The sequence below is a fragment of the Phyllopteryx taeniolatus genome, chromosome 16 (genome assembly GCF_024500385.1).
Source record: "Phyllopteryx taeniolatus isolate TA_2022b chromosome 16, UOR_Ptae_1.2, whole genome shotgun sequence".
Classification (NCBI taxonomy): domain Eukaryota; kingdom Metazoa; phylum Chordata; class Actinopteri; order Syngnathiformes; family Syngnathidae; genus Phyllopteryx; species Phyllopteryx taeniolatus.
This window is the reverse complement of record NC_084517.1, coordinates 3,034,359-3,055,404: the sequence shown is the minus strand read 5'-3', so window position 1 is coordinate 3,055,404 and position 21,046 is coordinate 3,034,359. Positions and strand designations below refer to the sequence as shown.

Below are 21,046 nucleotides of genomic sequence, written 5' to 3'. Positions count from 1 at the left end.
CCATGTGGTGATATCCTTTACACATTGATGTTGGTTTTTGATGCACTGCCGCCTGAGGGATCGAAGGTCACGGGCATTCAATATTGGTTTTCGGCCTTGCCGCTTACACGCAGTGATTTCTCCAGATTCTCTGAAACTTTTGATGATATTATGGACCATAGATGATGATGAAATTCCTTGCAATTGTATGTTGAGGAACATTGTCCTTAAACTGTTGGACTATTTTCTCACGCACTTGTTCACAAAGAGGTGAACATCGCCCCAACTGTGCTTGTGAACGACTGAGCAATTCAAGGAAGCTCCTTTTATACCCAATAATGGCACCCACCTGTTCCCAATTAGCTTGTTCACCTGTGGGATGTTCCAAACAGGTGTTTGATGAGCATTTCTCAACTTTCTCAGTCTTTTTTGCCACCTGTCCCAGCTTTTTTGGAACGTGTTGCAGCCTTAAAATTCTAAGATAATGATTATTTGCTAAAAACAATCTAGTTTATCAGTTTGAACTTTAAATATCTTGTCTTTGTAGTGTATTCAATTAAATATAGTTTGATTCTGTTTTTATTTGTTATTTTAACAACTAACTTACTGAATTTAAATTACTTTATTGTAAGTACATTACTTCACACACACCTGAACTTTAGAGGATGATTTAACAGAACGTCAGTATAACCGTTAGTGCTATCACTAGCTTGCTAGGCTACATAACGTTTTGTTGCCTGTTTGCGAGCCGTATCGTACTAACATACCTCAAGCCATCCTTGAATTAAAGTCCTCTCCCGAGCACCGGTGACCACCAACACACGTTTTTCCCATTTAGTTCTTATAATACACACGACGCGATAGATTGTTGTTGTCGTGGCCATGGTAATGAGTGTATCCGGTCGCGTTTGAGTTGACAAGATAAAGCCCAGTGATCGTAAAAAAACGGGATGCGATGGTATGAGAATACAAGATTTTATTGCAGTAGTCTGACATAGTGCAATCGTGAAAGACCAAATTTGTCTTGTAGTCTGATCCAGGCATTACGTGTTGTCTGTCTCAGATGTGTTGTCAGTGTAAAGTCTAGTGAAAACTTTATTTACTGTTAAGCAAACATGACGACCAGAGAGCTGTCTATGGGAGAAAAGCAAACCATTTTGAAGCTGAGAGAAGAGGGAACATCGATCAGAGCTATTCCACAATCATTGGGCATAGCCAATACAACAATTTGGAATGTCCTGGAAAAGAAAGCAACTACTGGTGTACTGAGCAACAGACATTGAACAGGTCGGCCAACGGTATCAACAGCAGTGGATGACAGAAACATTGTGAGAGCTGTGAAGAAACACCCAAAGACAACAGTCAATGACATCACTGCCAACCTCCACAGGCAGAGGTGAAAGTATCACAATCCACTGTTCAAAGAAGACTTCGAGGGAAAAAATGTACAGGCTATACCAAAAAATGCAAACCATTCGGCAAAAAGAATCGGAAGGTCAGATTGGATTTTGCAAAGAAGTACAGAGATGAGCCACAAACGTTTTGGAACAAAGTTTTATGGACTCATGAGACCAAGCTTAACCTACCAAAGTGATAGAAAGGCCAAAGTATGGAGAAGGAAAGGATCTGCTTATGATCCAAAACACACAAGCTCATCTGTGAAGCAACGCGGAGGTAATGTCATGTCTTGGGCATGCATGGCTGCTTCTAGAACGGGCTCACTAGTCTTTGTGGATGATGTAACTCATGATGGTAGCAGAATGACTTCTGAAGTCTGCAGAACCATTTTGTCTGGCAATTCACAGAAAAATGCATCCAAACTAAACGGGAGCCGCCTCATCATGCAACAAGACATTGACCCAAAACACACTGCCAACACAAGAAAGGACTTCATCGGGGGGTAAAGTGGAAGGTCTTAGATTGGCAAAGTCAATCATCGGACCTTAACCCAATAGAGAATGCATTTTACTTCCTGAAGAGGACACTGAATAGAGAAACCCCCAGAAACAAACAAGAACTTATAGAGGCTGCAGTAAAGGTCTCGAAAAGTATTTCATATGAAGAATGCAACAGTCCGGTGAAGCTAATGAGTCGCAGGCTTGATGCAGTTATTGCAAGTAAGGGTTATGTCACCAAATATTAAATGTTATTCACTTTAAGTTAATAATGTGTGTTCCAATACTTTAGCTCACTTGAAAAGTGGGTGGCTTCATACAAAAGGTGCTGTGTTCTGAGTTGTTGAACACCATACCAGGAAACAAAAGCTGGAATAATGAACTTTTGTCTCATAGTCATGTTTTGATTTGAAACTCAAATGTCTTCAGTATATGACAAAAACAAAGGAATAGACCTTCCCGTTCCAATACTTTTTAAGAGGACTGTACATATGCATAAAGTGGAACCTTGATAGAATGGACTAATAGGGGCGGGGCGTCGTCCAATATAACCGATTGTCCATTGCTTTGAAGCATCCATCCATCCATTTTCTGAGCCGCTTCTCCTCACTAGGGTCGCGGGCGTGCTGGAGCCTATCCCAGCTGTCATCGGACAGGGGTACACCCTGAACTGGTTGCCAGCCAATCACAGAGCACATACAAACAAACAACCATTCGCACTCACAGTCACACCTACGGGCAATTTAGAGTCTCCAATTTATGCATGTTTTTGGGATGTGGGAGGAAACCGGAGTGCCCGGAGAAAACCCACGCAGGCACAGGGAGAACATGCAAACTCCACACAGTCGGGGCCGGGGATTGAACCCGGGTCCTCAGAACTGTGAGGCTGACGCTCTAACCAGTCGGACACCGTGCCACTGCTTTGAAGCAAAGCAAATGTATTTATATAGCACATTTCATACACACTGTAACTCAGGACTGTTACATTTAGTCCTACCCACGTTTCCAACCTGTTCAGCAGTATATTATGATCTACCGTATCAAAAGCCACACTGAGGTCCAACAAGACCAGAATTGACACTTTTCCCGAGTCAGTATTCAACCTTATATCATTTAGCACTTTGATAAGAGCAGATTCTGTACTGTGATGTGTTCAGAAGCCTGATTGAAAGTTGTCAAAAAGTCCATTTAAGTTCAAGAAATTGCTGAGTTGATTAAAAATAACTTTCTCAACAATCTTGGCTATGAAAGGGAGATTTGAGATGGGTCGATAGCTTGCTAACATGGAAGCATCCAGCGTTCTATTTTTTAGCAGAGGCTTAATGGCAGATACTTGAAGAGCTTTAGGAAACTCGCATAAATGAAGTGAGCAATTGATTATTTGCTGCAAATCAGCTAGCACAGACTTTGCAATAGCTTTTAAAAAGTCAGATGGTATTGAGTAAAGACAGCTCGTTGATGGTTTCAGCTGCTGAACTGTTTTCTCTACAGTCTTTTGGTTAACTGCATTAAATTCTGACATGGTAATAGAATTTTTCCAGGGTGGCTTCAGATGTAGAATAATTTTATCATTTTGCTGATTTGTGCAGATATTTAACATGATGGATTGTATTTTTTCACTAAAATAACAAGCAAATTCATTGCATTTATGTGCTGTTAGGAGTTTTGGAGCTATCTGATTCGGGGTGGGGGGGGGGGGGGGGGGGTTGTGAGCTTGTCAACCACATAAATCAGAGTGCGAGTATTGTTGAAGTTCTTACTGATGATTTCAGAAAGGTGTTGCTGTCTAGCCCTGACTAACTCTTGGTTAAAATTACAAATATTTTATCTGTAGAGGTCATAGTCGAGTTGGAGTTTAGTTTTTCTCCACTTACGTTCTGCTTTCCTACACTTTGATTTAGAGGTCTTTGCCATCATTATCCAAAAGATCATCAAGATCATCACAGCTATGGTCTCCATAATCTTAGTAGTGGTGCTCTCATTCATGCACCCTTTCTTAATAAACATAGAGGTTGTCTGAACGTTTGGAAGAATTAGTAATTCAAAGAATACACAAAAATGGTCAGAAATAGCCGTAGCCTTAATTTCAATTGATATAATTTCAACATCGTTAGAGATGACCAGGTCTAAGATGTGACCTTGAGTGTGGGTTGGACTCTTAATTTGTTGACAGAGGTCAAATGTGTCTAGTATAGCAGAGTTCTTCAGATTTTTTTCCATGTTATTGTCAACATGAATGTTAAAGTCTTCCGTTATGACAAAATAGTTGTAGTCAGTACAAATAACTGAAGCACTTTTTTTTGTTTTGAGGCCATATGCACCTATATTTCTGTACAGTTCTAAATTATTGTTTTGTAGTTGATTTTTTTTTTTTTTTTTTGGGGGGGGGGGGTGCCCTAAAACGCTAGTACATTACAATGTTTTTGTAAATAAATATAAATAAGCTTGAAAATGTTTGAAAGTTTCATATTTTATTCAAAGTTAACACGCCGGTGTACTTGGTCATGGTGACATTGTTGACGTACAGTACTCATCATAGGAGAGTCACTTTCATGAGCCGTGTAGAATTCGTGTGCTTCCTAGTTCCAAATCCCTTGCTAAAGGTGACCGGCTCGACAAAAAAAAAAAAAAAAACCGAAAATAGCATATTTCAGACTCCAGAGACGTGTTTGTATTCTCAGTTAACACTGCTGCCATGCCGCTCTCGCTCTTTCTCTCTCTTTCTGTGCTGTGAGTCTGTGTACAATAGACAATAGATACATCCATCGTGACTTGGCCGCCACGTCAATACACATTCAACATGGCCGCCACGTAGGCATGGGAGGATCTAGTATTACTGTATAGGTGTGACCCGGAAATACATCAGTTCCATTCTCTGCGTGCATTATGCCTCAGCGCCAGTAAACAACAGCGGGCAATTATGGAACTAACAGACTTTGTCAATGTAATTATAGGTGAGAAATGGAAACTAGTTTTAGACACATTGTTTAGTCCCGATGGTCTGTTTTATCAAATATCCGTTATATCGGGATCCGTTTTATCAAGGTTCCCCTGTATATATATTATTTGAAGAGCAGAACAGTTAAATCAAAGTGTGCAGAATACCATTGCTAGCAACCACTGAATAAATAAAAAAATAATTGTTTAGAACAGGGTTCTTTAAGGTCCATTTGTCCTGTAAGACCCCTCCTTTCTTTATGCTGAAGATAAATCTTCTTCTTCTTCTTTTCCTTTCGGCTTGTCCCGTTAAGGGGCGCCACAGCGCGTCATCCTTTTCCATTAGAGCCTATCTCCTGCATCCTCCTCTCGAACACCAACTGCCATCATGTCTTCCCTCACGACATCCATCAACCTTCTCTTTGGTCTTCCTCTAGCTCTCTTGCCTGGCAGCTCCATCCTCATCATCCTTCTACCAATATACTCACTCTCTCTCCTCTGGACGTGTCCAAACCATTGAAGTCTGCTCTCTCTAACTTTGTCTCCAAAACATCGAACCTTGGCTGTCCCTCTGATGAGCTCATTTCTAATTTTATCCAACCTGGTCACTCCGAGAGCGAACCTCAACATCTTCATTTCCGCCACCTCCAGCTCTGCTTCCTGTTTTCTCTTCAGTGCCACTGTCTCTAATCCATACATCATGGCTGGCCTCACCACTGTTTTATAAACTTTGCCCTTCATCCTAGCAGAGACTCTTCTGTCACATAACACACCTGACACCTTCCTCCACCCGTTCCAACCTGCTTGGACCCGTTTCTTCACTTCCTGACCACACTCACCATTGCTCTGGACGGTTGACCCCAAGTATTTAAAGTCCTCTACCCTTGCCATCTCTTCTCCCTGTAGCCTCATTCTTCCCCCACCACCCCTCTCATTCATGCACATATATTCTGTTTTACTTCGGCTAATCTTCATTCCTCTTCTTTCCAGTGCATGCCTCCATCTTTCTAACTGTTCCTCCAGCTGCTCCCTGCTTTCACTGCAGATCACAATGTCATCTGCAAACATCATGGTCCACGGGGATTCCAGTCTAACCTCATCTGTCAGCCTATCCATCACCACTGCAAAAAGGAAGGGGCTCAGGGCTGATCCCTGATGCAGTCCCACGTCCACCTTAAATTCTTCTGTCACACCGACAGCACACCTCACCGCTGTTCTGCTGCCTTCGTACATGTCCTGTATTATTCTAACATACTTCTCTGCCACTCCAGACTTCCGCATGCAGTACCACAGTTCCTCTCTGGGTACTCTGTCATAGGCTTTCTCTAGATCTACAAAGACACAATGTAGCTCCTTCTGACCTTCTCTGTACTTTCCCATCAACATCCTCAAGGCAAATAATGCATCTGTGGTACTCTTTCTAGGCATGAAACCATACTGTTGCTCGCAAATACTCACTTCTGTCCTGAGTCTAGTCTCCACTACTCTTTCCCATAACTTCATTGTGTGGCTCATCAACTTTATTCCTCTATAGTTGCCACAGCTCTGCACATCACCTTTGGTCTTAAAAATGGGCACCAGTACACTTTTCCTCCATTCCTCAGGCATCTTCTCACGCACTAGAATTCTATTGAACAAGCTGGTCAAAAACTCCACAGCCACCTCTCCTAAATGCTTCCATACCTCCACAGGAATGTCATCAGGACCAACTGCCTTTCCATTTTTCATTCTCTTTAATGCCTTTCTAACTTCCCCCTTACTAATCATTGCCACTTCCTGGTCCACCACACTTGCCTCTTCTACTCTCCCTTCTCTATCATTTTCCTCATTCATCAACTCCTCGAAGTATTCTTTCCATCTACCTAGCACACTGCTGGCACCAGTCAACATATTTCTATCCTCTATCCTTAATCACCCTAACCTGCTGCACATCCTTCCCATCTCTATCCCTCTGTCTGGCCAGCCTGTGTAGATCATTTTCTCCTTCTTTAGTGTCCAACCTGCCATACATGTCATCATATGCCTCTTGTTTTGCCTTTGCCACCTCTACCGTTGCCCTGTGTCGCATCTCAATGTATTCCTTTCGCCTCTCCTCGGTCCTCTCAGTGTCCCACTTCTTCTTAGCTAACCGTTTTCCTTGTATGATTTCCTGTACTGTGAGGTTCCACCACCAAGTCTCATTCTCTCCTTTCCTGCCAGAAGATACACCAAGTACTCTCCTGCCTGCTTCTCTGATCACCTTGGCTGCAGTGGTCCATTCTTCTGGAAGCTCTTCCCGTCCACCGAGAGCCTGTATCACCTCTTCCCGAAAAGCTGCACAACACTCGTCCTGTCTCAGCTTCCACCACATGGTTCTCTTCTCTGCCTTTGTCTTCCTAATTTTCCTCCCCACCACCAGAGTCATCTTACACACCACCATCCTATGCTGTCTAGCCACACTCTCCCCTACCACTACCTTACAGTTGGTAACCTCCTTCAGATTACATCGTCTGCACAAGATGTAATCCACCTGTGTGCTTCTACCTCCGCTCTTGTAGGTCACCCTATGTTCGTGCCTCTTCTGGAAAAAAGTGTTCACTACAGCCATTTGCATCCTTGTTGCAAAGTCTACCACCATCTGTCCCTCCAAGTTCCTTTCCTGGATGCCGTACTTACCCATCACTTCTTCATCACCCCTATTACCTTCACCAACATGTCCATTACAATCTGCACCAATTACGACTCTCTCTCTGTCTGGGATGCTCAGAACTACATCATCTAGCTCCTTCCAGAATTTCTCTTTCACCTCTAGGTCACATCCTACCTGTGGGGCATAGCCACTAATCACATTACACATAACACCCTCAATTTCAAATTTCAGCCTCATCACTCGATCTGATACTCTTTTCACCTCCAAGACATTCTTAGCCAACTCTTCTTTTAAAATAACCCCGACTCCATTTCTCTTCCCATCTACACCATGGTAAAATAATTTAAACCCTGCCCCTAAACTTCTAGCCTTACTGCCTTTCCACCTGGCCTCCTGGACACACAATATATCAACCTTTCTCCTAATCATCATGTCAACCAACTCCCGAGATTTTCCTGTCATAGTCCCAACATTCAAAGTCCCCACATTCAGTTCTAGGCTCTGTGTTTTCCTCTTCTCTTTCTGCCGAAGAACCCGCTTTCCACCTCTTCTTCTTCTTCTTTGACTTCGACTTCGACCCACAGTAGCTGAATTTCCAACAGCGCCCTGCAGGTTGACGGCGCCGGTGGTGGCCGTTGTTAACCTGGGCCATGACCGGTATGGAATTCTTTGGATGAACGCTCATATTTGTTTGGCAAGGTTTTAAGCCGGATGCCCTTCCTGACGCAATCCATTTATCCGGGCTTGGGACCGGCCTACAGTTTGCACTGACTTGTGCCCCCCATAGGGCTGCATTCTTTTTGCTGAAGATAAATGGCAGATGGAATTTGGGAGCAAGCAAACACCTCCTTAATGGTGATCGATACAAATCTGTCTTACTTGTCCACATTAACTACACAAAATTTCTATTTGCAGAAGAACAGTTTAAAAATTACGATGAACTTTTATCCAACAGAGAGCACTTTTTGGGTGATAATTCATCAATTCTGACACATATTGTAATCATCTGGAAAGTCTCAAAATTTTCATTCGCTGATTTAGAAGACCCAAATGTGATTTAAATCAAATTTTATTATTATTATTATTATTATTATTTATTATTATTCTTTTTATTTTTATTTAGTTATGGTTTTTCACTGAGTACATTCTTACTCTTACTCAAGTAATGTTTTGGAGGAAAACCTTTTATTTTTACTTGAGTCATATTACTTTCAAGTAACAGTACTCTTACTTGAGTGCAATATTTGGGTACTCTACCCACCTCTGGGTGTTAGTCGATAATTTATCAATAAGCAAAGATTATTTTTTTTTTTTTTACCTTAACCACTTTCATATACTGTAGCACTGCATGATGTGTTATAACCTCACAGTGACAAGTCTAGTTAATTTTACTTTGACTAATAACTTGAAGTTACTGAATTTGTTATCCATGTGGACATACTCACAAACCATAAAACTCTCATTGGTGTTTTGAATTTATTTCAAAAGTGAGTCAAAGGGAATCGATGCAAAGCCATTTTGTAATTAAAAGAGTACAGGGCTGTTGATATAACGACTCCAACGGGCAAAGAGAAAACATTGATTTAAAATATATGTCATCTACTGTATTTTAATGTCCTGTGGAACAACAGGCAATTAGATTTCCTTTCCCTTGTCCTTCATTTTCATTCACAGATCTGTATTCTTATTTTCTTAGGTTCTGCTTATCACAAAATGCAGGTATTTTTCACTTTAATGACTATCATTAATGAACAAGTGTGTGTGTGGAGGGGGGGGGGTTGTTGGAATGACAAAGAAGTAGGGTGTGAGTGATGGCGGGGGTAGCAAAGTGTGTGTTTGTTCTTCAGTAGAAATGACAGTCTGTTGTTAGATTTGCGCAAATCAGCACAGTTTTCATTCTAAAAAAAGAATTGGCCTGCTTGCATGTTGCTTAGGAGGAAAGCAGAGGAGGAAGAGATGAAAATGTTCAAATGAGAGGGACGCGAAGAAAAAATACAGATGTCGAAGAAACTGGGGATAAAAGATTATGAAGAAGTTGGCGGGGGGGGGGGGGGGGGGCGGGACAAGGAAGGTAACAATAAAAGAGAAGGCAACAAATTGAGAAAGGCACATCCCCCTACCTGCATAGAATTCTGGGCTGTAGACAGCACTGACCACTGGATTCAACTTCCAGCCTAAAAAACAAAACAAAGAGAGACACGGAAAATTAAAAATGACCCAGTTTTTTTTACTGTGGTCAGTTTAAATTCTCAGTAGTGGCTTGCAATTCAGCAATTGTAATTTCTGGAACAGCATTAATAAATTAAAAGAGGATTTTAAATGTTTCTGATATGTAAGATGCCAAAACATTGTCACATCACCTTCTGTTTTCGTAGTATGCAAGTCAGTTGAGGACTTTTACAAGTACTGTCATGTTCCATTAACATGCCTCAGCTAATTGGAAAATGACTTTGATCTTGGTATAACTTTCACTCTACACCGTTTGACACCATCAGCTGCAGCACTGGCTTATGTGCATGAACACTTGGATCTACTGCAGGGGTCCATCAAGTATTGTCCTCTCCATGCCACCGTAATTTTACAGCTCAATTAGAATTGTTTCACTTATCTGGTGTCCAATGAACTTGATTTCACTCAGGACACATTTTTTTTGGTCATCTCACTCTATTTGACTAATTTTTCAGTCTGTGACTTCCTAGTTTACATTCGCAGGATGCAATTGAATCTCTGGCCAAACTATGTCCCACTATGCTAAGGGTTGATGATGCTCCTCTCGGGTTATGTGGCTGTAGTGATTCAACACGGTAGATATGTCTTGTTAATTGCTTACTTCTACAAGCTGAGTAGTACAACGATAAATTTATAGCACCATACATGTATTATGTGCCGGAATGTTTAAATTTCTACAAAATTGTGATCTGCCTTGGGTCTTGAGGTTTTGGTCGTGCTCAAAAACAAGGAAAAAAAGGGTTGAATGCTCCTTGTGTGCTTTAACTTTGGACAGTATTACAAAGGCCCTCTCAGAATTTTTGAATGCCAGTCAAAAGTCCAGACTGGGATAATAATTGTGAATTAAATACATTCTATAGCTAGTTTTCATTGAAAATGTAGAAAAAAAATAATGCATTAATCATTTACATGTTCATGAAGTTGTCTAATTTTTTATGGGCCTTCTTATCTGAGAAATATATATGCAGTAGATGGACTAGTGTACTTCTTGTGGATGGTCTACACACTCACTTATAATATTTACTATTTTTAGGCACAATTGAAGACATCCGTATTGTTTGTTTACAGGTATTTTTTTAAATTGTCATGGACTAAAAAAGGCGGCACGGAGGGCGACTGGTTAGAGCGTCTGCCTCACAGTTCTGAGGACTGGGGTTCAAATCCCGGCTCCGCCTGTGTTGGAGTTTGCATGTTCTCCCCGTGCCTGTGTGGGTTTTCTCCGGGCACTCTGGTTTCCTTCCACATCCCAAAAACATGCATGCTAGGTTAATTGAAGACTCTAAATAGGTGTGAATGTGAGTGCGAATGGTTGTTTGTTTATGTGTGCCCTGCGATTGGCTGGCAACCAATTCAGGGTGTACCCCACCTCCTGCCCGAAGATAGCTGGGATAGGCTCCAGCATGCCCTTGACCCTCGTGAGGATAAGCGGCTCAGAAAATGGATTGAGGATCGACTAAAAAAGATTCACATGGGCTCACCAACTGTGGGAGAGGAGAAGGGGGTTGAGGCAAAAACTTCATTCATTCAGTTCATTGAGACTATGGAAAACGACTTGAGGACGTCTTCCAGGACATTCAAAGTCTCATCCGACGTCTCAGGAAGGGGAAGGAGTACGTCATCAACACTGTGTATAATTGTTATTGGGATGTTGCTGACCTCGACTAGGGACATTTTGAGTCTGTGGGGAGAATACTTTGAAGACTTCAATTCCACCGATACGTCTTCCTATGAGGAAGCAGACTTTGGGGCCTATACATGCTTTCCGCATCCACATGTCCGCAGGGTGCGTGTTGGTTCATGAGACGTAAATATCATCATCCACCCCTTTGTCCAAGAGTCCGTGCAGGCCCCTCTGCGACCGCATACAAGCCATTTTTTATGACTGCGCATACTGAAGACATATACTGTAAGTGCGCAGGGCAACGAAGAACAACAACACAACATGAGGAGAACCACTGGTGCATACACATTTGCAGTTCACGTAGAAGTATGAAGTGGTGTGCGGATGCTCAATGCAGAAATCATGGAAGAGCCTTAAAGTGGGCTCTTCGACTTTTGGAGTTGAGGTCACCGAGGGGGTTAAAAAGCTCCTGGTGGCAGGGTTGGATGAAAGACTCTGGATGTTGTCTTGGCTGACAAGCCTCTGCAACATTGTGTAGACATCTGTAACAATGCATCTGGATTGGCAGACCCGGGTGGTGGTCTCCCTTTTTAAGAAAGGGGACTGAAGGGTGTGTTCCAACTACAGTGGAACCCTGGTATGGTCTATTCAGGGGCTCTGGAGAAGAGGGTCCATCGGAAAGTCAAAGCAGTGGAGCAGTGTGGTTTTCATCCTGGCCAAGGAACGGTGGACCATCTCGACGCACTCAGCAGGGTCCTGGAGGGTCCATGGGTGTTCACACAACCAGTCTATATGTGTTTTGGGGACTTAAAGAAGGACTTGGACCGTATCCCTAGATAAATCCTGTTAGAGGTGCCGTGGGAGTATAGGGTACCAGAAGCGTTGTTATAGGCAGCTCGGTCCCCGTACGAATGATTTCGGAGTTGGTCCGCAATGATGGCAGTAAGTCGGATTTATTTTCAGTGAGGGTTGGACTCCGCCAAGGCTGCCCTTTGTCACCAATTTTGTTCATTACCTATATGGACATAATTTGAAGGAACAGCTGAGGCATTGAAGCGGTCTGGTATGTTGGCCTCAGTATTACGTCTCTACTTTTTGCAGATGATGTGATTCTATTGGCGTCATCAAGCCGCAGTCTTAGTTTCGCTGGAGCAGTGTGCACCACAGTGTGTAGTGGCTTGCTCAGTCATAAAAGGGTGGAATGCCTTCTCCAGGTTGATGAGGTCAAGTATTTTAGGGTCTTGTTCAGAAGTGAGGGAAGGATGGAGGAGGGAATTGCCAGGCAAATTGGTGCAGCATCTGCAATGATGCGGACTATATTAGTCTGTCATGAGGAAGAAGGAGCTAAACCGAAAGGCAGTTCACACATAAACAAACAACCATTCGCACTCACATTCACACCTACGGGCAATTTAGAGTTGTCAAATAACCTACCACGCATGTTTTTGGGATGTGGGAGGAAACCGGAGCACCCGGAGAAAACCCAAGCAGGAACGGGGAGAACATGCAAATTCCACACAGGCGGGGCCGGGGATTGAACCCTGGACCTCCAAACTGTGAGGCAGACGCTCTAACCAGTCGGTCACCGTGCCGCAGGTGGGATGTGAATAGGAATAAATTCTGTTTAAGTTGTTTGTTGCTTTGTTAAAGTGATGTACAGTTGCATTATTTCCTTGTAAGTCCAAACCATATGCTGCACACATACTATAGATACTTCCACACATTTGGATGCATGTGTGCACTAAAGTTTCCTTACCATTTGCATATGGGTTGACAGTCTTCTTATTTGTCATTACTCGGGCTGTTGCATTGTTGACCTAAAGCAGGTAGAGAGAGAACTCCATGAGTTATGGTAATTGCATAGCTGTAAATAACAGCTTTTGAAAGACAACATGCATTTTCCTCTTGTGTTGTGAACAAAGAAACGTTTCACAATGGAAGCAGCACACTGTATCATGTCAAACATTCATGTAATTTGTGTGTTTTCACAGTTGCATTCAGAAACACTGAAGAAAACGCATCCAAAACAAATCACCTTTCCTTCCCATTTGCATATTTTCTATTATTTTCAACATGCTCTCCACTTAGAGTGACATTTCAGTAAATATACAGACAAAAGTAAAGAAAAAGCACAGATGCATTTTGGCAATTTGGCTGATTTGGTTTTGTGAACACAGATGCATGCAGACGGCAGGGAAAAAAAGAAAATAGAAAAAAAGAAATGTCAATAGGGCGAGGAAGAAGAAAATATGCCAGAAGCATTATGCAACATCCAGTCAATCTTAGAAAATGACGTAATTGTGATGAAAGCACTAAAAAGCATTCACACTTGGACAACAGCCTTTCTGCTTGCATGAAAAATAAAAATAATTAAAACCCCAAAGAACATGGATATTGCAATCAAGTCAACCAATCAACCATTCAAATCATTCAAGTTTTAAATAAAAGTATGCAGGGAAAATTAAAATGTGGGTGCATTATCCTCAAACCAAAACTCAGATTAATTTTCCAACAATCCCCGATAGATGTGCAAATGAATCATGTCTCAGTCAGTATCGCTTGTACACGCAATTCCAGGAGAACACTTAGTGAATGGACATGTACGTTGTCACTTAAGAAAATATGTCAATATACGGCATCAACCCAACCACAATTCAAAAAGAAATGCCACGTGAGATTTAGTGTTGCAAACGTTCGAGAGGAAGAGAGAGAGGAAATGCTGGCAGAATGGCTCGCTCGCCCACACTTACCATTCCCAAACCTTTTGGCCCCGCCCACTTGTTTGTGTACTGTTACCGTTGTAACTTTGTTGGATGGGGCCCTAAACAAGCTACCATTGGAAGGATGGTGGGGGAAGGAGGGAATGAGAAAGGAATAAGCATCATCGTATTCAGGTGGCCAAGAAAACTTTGCAATCATTCCACTGCACAAACTCTCTCTTCAGCTTCACTGTTTTTTCAAGCATAATTTAGGCCGGCCCTTCCTGATTCCATTCATTATTGTGCTCCGCTGGGACCAAAAGACATCAATTATCAGTTATTTCTAAAAACCTAGCCAGGTGTGTGTTTGTGTATTGAACACAATCTATGTGCCTACTTCCCACCAGTAGGTGATAGTAATAATTTCAAGGTGTATTCACACTCAGAAAGCCTTGGTTTGGTTAAGAAAAACTAGAGTGCCTGTTTGATCAAGACTCAAACCTTGATGTGCATCAAACACTTGGACCAAGGCTGCTTAAAGAGTTGCGTCTAAGTCTAAACAAACTTGGGTGGATTCAGGACAGCTGAACTGAACCAGTGTTAAAAGGTGAGTGGAAAGCATGATGAAAACATCAATATACTGTACAACATTTGAGTTAGCAACAGTCACTGGAAGCAAAGTCTCCTTGTGACATACAGTAATGTCCATATGTGTGTATTAGACAAAGTCTTGGCACTTTTTTTTGAGAGAAGATATTCTTGATATCCAAACATTAAAAATACCAATTTAAAAACAAAAACCCAACAAGTGTACACCATGTCACTCAGCAAACGTTATTGTTTTAGAGGTCACGGTGTCATCTCACAAAACGTGAAAAACGTCATCACAATCAGTCTCCCAGTTTACATGTATGCTTGTTACACAGCAACGTTTGGTCTGATATTAAACTGTCAGTGTGAGCATTAAGTGAACCATGCCCACATGTGTATGTAAAAAGTACCAAGTATCATTTTCTGCTTTGGTTTGCTCCAAAATAAATAAAGAAATCAATAACAAAATAACTTTCGACTACAAGAAACAAAGTGTGTTTGTAAAACGGACAGCCAGACAACAGCATGGAACTTTATCATCTAAAGACCCGTTCTGCCCAGTAAATATCTACAGTATAAATTACTTGGGCTGTTCTTATACTCAGAAGTTGACGGTTGCTGACATTCAGTGACTAACTCTCAAGCCACGCGCAAATATGCTTTTCAAATGGTCAATTAATGACGTAAGGGAACAAAGTAGTAATGCTTTTAACTTAAAAAGTAAATTTGAGTTAAAAACAGTACATAGGAGAAGTATGGTTTTGAAATCTGGTATATTTAAAAGCGGGAGTTTGCGTTTTCTAGCGCACCCAGGAAGAACAACCTATTAAAGACAAAACTTGTAACCGACAAGGTGTCAGTCATTGGCCGTGCACTCTTGGGCACCCTCCGGTCATGGCGCACACCCGCCTCTGACTCTTTTAGCTTGCGCTTCACTGACTATTTTGCTAACGAATGGGCAAGACTAGCAAACAGAATCCGAGTGAAGTGACCTAAGGCCGCTGAGAAGATTCAGAAGTGACGCAGAGTTAGCAACATTTCTGCTCGACAGGGATGTTTATCAACTTTTTTTCTATTTTTAATTGATTGTACATTCCAAAAAACAAAACTTTAAACCGATACATTTAGTGTTATACGCAATTACAAATAAGCCATGCTACTAAAGTAGCAGCTGTGGCTAACATGGGCTTGTTTACAATAGGTGTGTCTTTGAAGAGGGTTAAGCAATAATAAGCTAGTATGAGCTTATTATTGCTTAACCCTCTTCAAAGACACACCTATTCCAAACTGCCCGTTCACTTTAACATTTCCCATATTATTTGCCATTTTAATTGATGTTTTATATTTTATTTTATTTTTTTGTGTTGTTTGATTTCTTTTAACTAGATTTGTACGGTGACCTTGAGTGGCATGAAAGGTGCCAATTGAAAATAATAATAATAATAATATTATTATCCATCCATTTTCCATACCACTTCTCCTCGGGCCTGCTGGAGCCTATGCCAGCTATTTTTGGGCAAGAGGACCCTGAACTGGTCGCCAGCCAATCACAGGGCACATACTGTATAAACAAATAACCATTCACACTCACATTCACACCTTGGGACAATTTAGAGTCGCCAATTAACCTACCATGCATGTTTTTGGGATGTGGGAAGAAACCGGAGTACCCGGGGAAAACCCACGCATGTACGACGAGGACATGCAAACTCCACACACGCAAGGCCAGATTTGAACAGAACTGTGTGGCTAACCAGTCGTCCACCGTGCTGCCCAATAATAATAATAATAATAATAATTCATAATAATATTTTTTATTATTGTCATTATTATTATTATTAATATTACTGGGTGGCCGGTTTTCGGGCGCCTCGGTGGGGCCGGTGGACCGCCCTGAGTACCTCGGTGTGGGATGTGTCCCGTCCGCCGTGCTGCTCTCGGGTGGACCCCTGGGCCCAATCCTGCCTCTCGATTGAGTGGGTGGGGTCCTCAGGCCCCGCAGTGCAGGCACAGCAATTACAGGTCACTTCTGACGGTCATTGTGCATGTGAAACGGTGTCCATTCACTTGCATGTGTCCGCAGACACACACACCTGGGACGTATTGGCTGGGTGTGGGGCCTCTCACTTATTGCGACAAATTACTCATGAATATGCGAATTGCTTGGGTATCCCCTCACTCACACTCTGGTCCAATAGATGTTTATAATTTACATAGCCACTCCCACCACACTTCAGTTGCACAGGTGGGTTCACGACACCTGTCTTGCATGCTTCCCCTCCTGTACTTGTCCAGTCCTATCTTGTCCTGTCCTCCTCTCACATGGTGTAGCACCACTGGCCCATACCAGACCCATATCTAATATGTCATTGTTCTCGTTATATAATGATTTACTTTCCTCATCTTGTTTACAGCTAGTGCTTTGTGCTTTTATTGTCTTCTTTTCTCACTCCCCTCAAGAAACCTTGATCTGTTCGACTGATCTACTTTGATTCTCAATAAATGTCCATTAAAATACTAAGAAACCACAGCAGCAGCTTAGAGAGTCCACTGTGACACAGTAAAACTGTTCCGGCATAAAAGGGATACACATACTCCTTTCTGCTTGACCCAATATCCGAACAGGACAAAAGACAAAAAATAAAAAATAAAATCTGACCACCCCTGTGCAGAGTTTGCATGTTCTCCCCGTGCTGTGTGGGTTTTCTCCGGTTTCCTCCCACATTCCAAAACATGCATGGTAGGTTAATTGAAGACTCTAAATTGTCCCAAGTGTGAATGTGAGTGTGGATGGTTGTTTGTCTCTTTGTGCCCCGCGATAATTGGCTGGCGACCAGTTCAGGGTGCACCCAGCCTCTCGCTCAGAGTCATCTGAGATAGTCTCCAGCACACCCGTGACCTTAGTGAGGATAAGCGGTACGGGTAATGGATGGATGGATGAATAACTGAGGCATTAATGATCAAGGATTTTTCTAAAGTTCTGAATGTAATCTAATTTTTTTAACAAGTTGCTTAAATGGTTTTGGTATTAGTGCATAGTCAACTATTGACATGCTACTGTAAAGCAATATTTAAAAGTGCAGGTTATTCCTATCCAAAGAATGAGGCATATCTTCCAACTGGCACTGCAGTGTGCACTTTTTTCCCCCTTTTCTCAGAGGTGATTGGAAAAATATTAACTTATGAATCTTGGTGTATTATAAAAAAAAGAACTTCCTTCAGATTCCTTATATTCTAAAATAAGCATTTGCTCTGCATATGATTTCATTTAGCATTCCATTTGTTTTACACAAGAATGTAATAAAAGGGGTCCCACTGAGAAATTCAAAAAGTCAAGGTGTCACCTCCCGCTTGACTTGACTTCTTCCCTAGGAGGATGAAACCTGGCTCAGAAGAAGCATTTTGGCAACCTAACCATGCTACTAAATCTCATTCAGAAATTTGACACCAACAACACTTGGACAAATGTACATTAAAATAAACTCAAACTGTCTCTCTACTCGATCTGCAGCAGAAGTGACACCATTCCGGACAAAATTCAGTGTTGAAATCCAAAGTATGTGTGGTACTGTATGTCCTATGTTGATTTAAAAGAGTAAAAGACACAGAACCTAAAAGAGACATTAAATCTCCCCAGCTGCCAGGCAATACAGAAATACAACAGAAAAAGTAAAGATACACAGCAGAGAAAAACTACAAGGTGTTGAAGCAATAGTGCAAAAAGTGAACTTAATTTTAATGTGTGGAGAGCAGTTATCCGATGAAAATGAAACATTTTGAGTGACATCGCCACATATCTGAAGAGCATCACAGTAAATTGACCTCAATATCGCAGTATTACAGTACAAGACATATCACAAACATCTTTTTTTATTTTGTTCAAGTAAACATGAGTGGATCTTTGGATGGGGTTTTGTGTATTCTGACCAGATCATACTTTTTGCCAGGATAAATACAGTGTTTTTAGTCACTCATTGGACACTGATATTCCACAAAAAAACTAATTATGTCCTACAATCACACTCACGTATAAGCTAAGTACAGCAGAGATAATTGCAGCATGTTAATATTGAAAGCTGCGCAAATTGGGCATTGTTAGGCTTTAAAGTTAATTCTGGACTATTATAAAAGATTGTGACTTGCATGTTCTCTAAATTGGGGGTGAGGGGGAATTCATCGTGCAGAATAGTGGATGAGCATATTTGCCACACAGCGAGAGGGTTCTGGGTTTGAGTCTGTGTTGGCTTTGGCCTTTCTTTGGAGTTTGCATATTCTCCTCCCATATTCCAAAAGCATGTAAAGTATGTTAGATTCATTAAAAATGGTCAATTGTTCGTAGGTATGAATGTGAAAAGCTATTTGCCTCTGTGTGTCATGCTTGTCATCTACTGGCCTTCCATCTGGACCTAAGGCTAAATGTACACGAAAACTATCAAGCAAAAATGTATTTCCATTTTGCAAATGTTCCGTGTGCAGTTGACATTATCAAAAAGATTCTCATTTACACAGCAGCAAAAACGCTTGAAGACACTGCCATAAGGTGCCCGTACTGAACTTACCAACTGCTTATCCTCCTGTTCTGAGCCAAAAGCATATTTGTAATATGCGGGAGATATTTAGGATGTGAAAATGAGTTATGGGAGTAATATGTCTCCACTGGTCACAGCAAATGCACATGCAAGCTCATTATCTTGAGCGGCACAACTAACAACAGTCGTGTGCTCTACTATTAAAAAATGAAGGTGATGTACTTTTACAAGTGCAAATTCCACGATTTAGAAACGTCTGTCACCACATAATATACCATAAATTAAATGATTAAAGAAATAAATTATTGCTCCGGCAATTTAGAAAACTGACACTTTGAGAACTGATAGTGTTTTTACTCATAAAAAGTATTTGCGTAAATGAGGTGCCACCACAACAGTTTGTATCCATTTTTATTTTAAAATGGTTTTGTGTAAATATGGCCTAAGTCTGCTGGGAATGGCATGGCTGCATTTTCCATGTGATCCTAAACAGGAAACGTGGTAGAGAGGGAAGATTGTTTTTCTTTTTCTTTGCAGCACTTTGGCAGATAAAATTCTAAATCATCTCCACGCTCTCAAAATAGTTGTGTTTGTAGTCCTTTGGTAGGTTAATAAAGCATGACGCAAGACCGATGTTTTTGTACAACAAATAAAAAAAACAAAACAGTCTACTACTTACTCTATACGTGTTTTGTGTTTTGAAGAAAACTGCAGGCATGGAGAAAACAAAAACTTTGGATGACTTTTGAATTCCATTTCACAAGAAAAATAAGATAGGGTGTTGTGGTTGACTGTCGGACGCTCACACAAATGCTCACTTACACATACATCATAGGGGACAAAAGAAGGACAAGGAAAAGAGAGAGGTGGAAAGAAAGATTTGAGCACGTGTACCTCTATTTTACGGCCTTCGACCACAGTGCCGTGTAATTTCTCCCTGGCCCTGTCGGCGTCCATACTATGCTCGAATGTTACGAATCCAAAACCCTGCATGAAGAAAAGAGTGAACAAGAGCAACAGCATTAATTGTACATTTGTCTACTTGTTACACTTATTAATACAGTTTTAGCATGCACATTTTAATTGTATAATCAAGCAACAAACCAACAATAAGCAACTGACATATCACGTTAAATATACTACTGATAGATTTACTGTATGTAGTTTGTTTGTGTGTGTGTGTGCAACCACAGAAAATTTTACATTAGCAAATGGAAAAATAACATTATTAAGAACGTGTGATACACTCGTATGGCACTGTACGAAACAAATGCCAGACAAGATTAGTCCAAGGACAATATCTCAATGTTGCTCTATTGATCGCTCATGACTCTTAATTTAATTGAGCGGGGCGTTATTTAATTATCTTTGAACACCTACAACCTATACGGAATGTAAAATATCTTCATCAATATAAAACGGCTGTTCCTCATTAATGCTGTTTGTTAGTTTATCATTGAGTAAATGTTTTTGCCCTGGACTTAAGCAGTTTATTGTATGACATTGAAAAACTGCAAACACTTAGGCTTAAGGATATTGTTTCTTCCTATTATTATGTTTTACCTTAGACTTAACATAGTCATCTGTAATAAAAAAAAAAAGTCCAAATTGAAATAAATGACCATTATCTGTGTTATCTACATGCTCATTCATAAGTATCCATGCTGTCTTATTTCACAAATCTGTCTACACAATATGTGGAAATTTATTTCGAGAAACCCCATTATGTATGCAATTAAACTATTCCATAAAAAGTTTGTGACTTTCAACCCCTCCCTTTCACTGTCACCACCAATCGCATGATTTGTTTGATGTGGTGTTTGCCCTTCCTGATGCAGCCCTCCCATTGGGTCTTGTGACCAAGACTGGTAAGCACTAATGAAGTGGGCACTGGCTGGGAAACCCAGGCCATCTGCATGTAGGGAAGAGAATCTACC

General features: G+C 41.2%; 1 protein-coding gene across 20 annotated transcripts in view; it reads right to left on the bottom strand.

Annotated features, from left to right (window-relative positions):
- The window catches only part of rbfox1 (RNA binding fox-1 homolog 1), a 372,506-nt gene that overhangs the window by 32,524 nt on the left and 318,936 nt on the right, over positions 1–21,046 (bottom strand). For all 20 annotated transcript variants that reach the window (XR_009784866.1, XR_009784864.1, XR_009784867.1 and 17 more), the window contains 3 exons: positions 20,004–20,096; positions 13,047–13,107; positions 9,561–9,614 (listed from right to left, as the gene is read on the bottom strand). Coding sequence is in view for 17 of the 20 variants with exons in the window: in XM_061749589.1 (XP_061605573.1) it covers positions 9,561–9,614; positions 13,047–13,107; positions 20,004–20,096 (208 nt within the window). In the remaining 3 variants the exon portion in view is untranslated. The remainder of the gene's footprint in view (positions 1–9,560; positions 9,615–13,046; positions 13,108–20,003; positions 20,097–21,046) is intronic.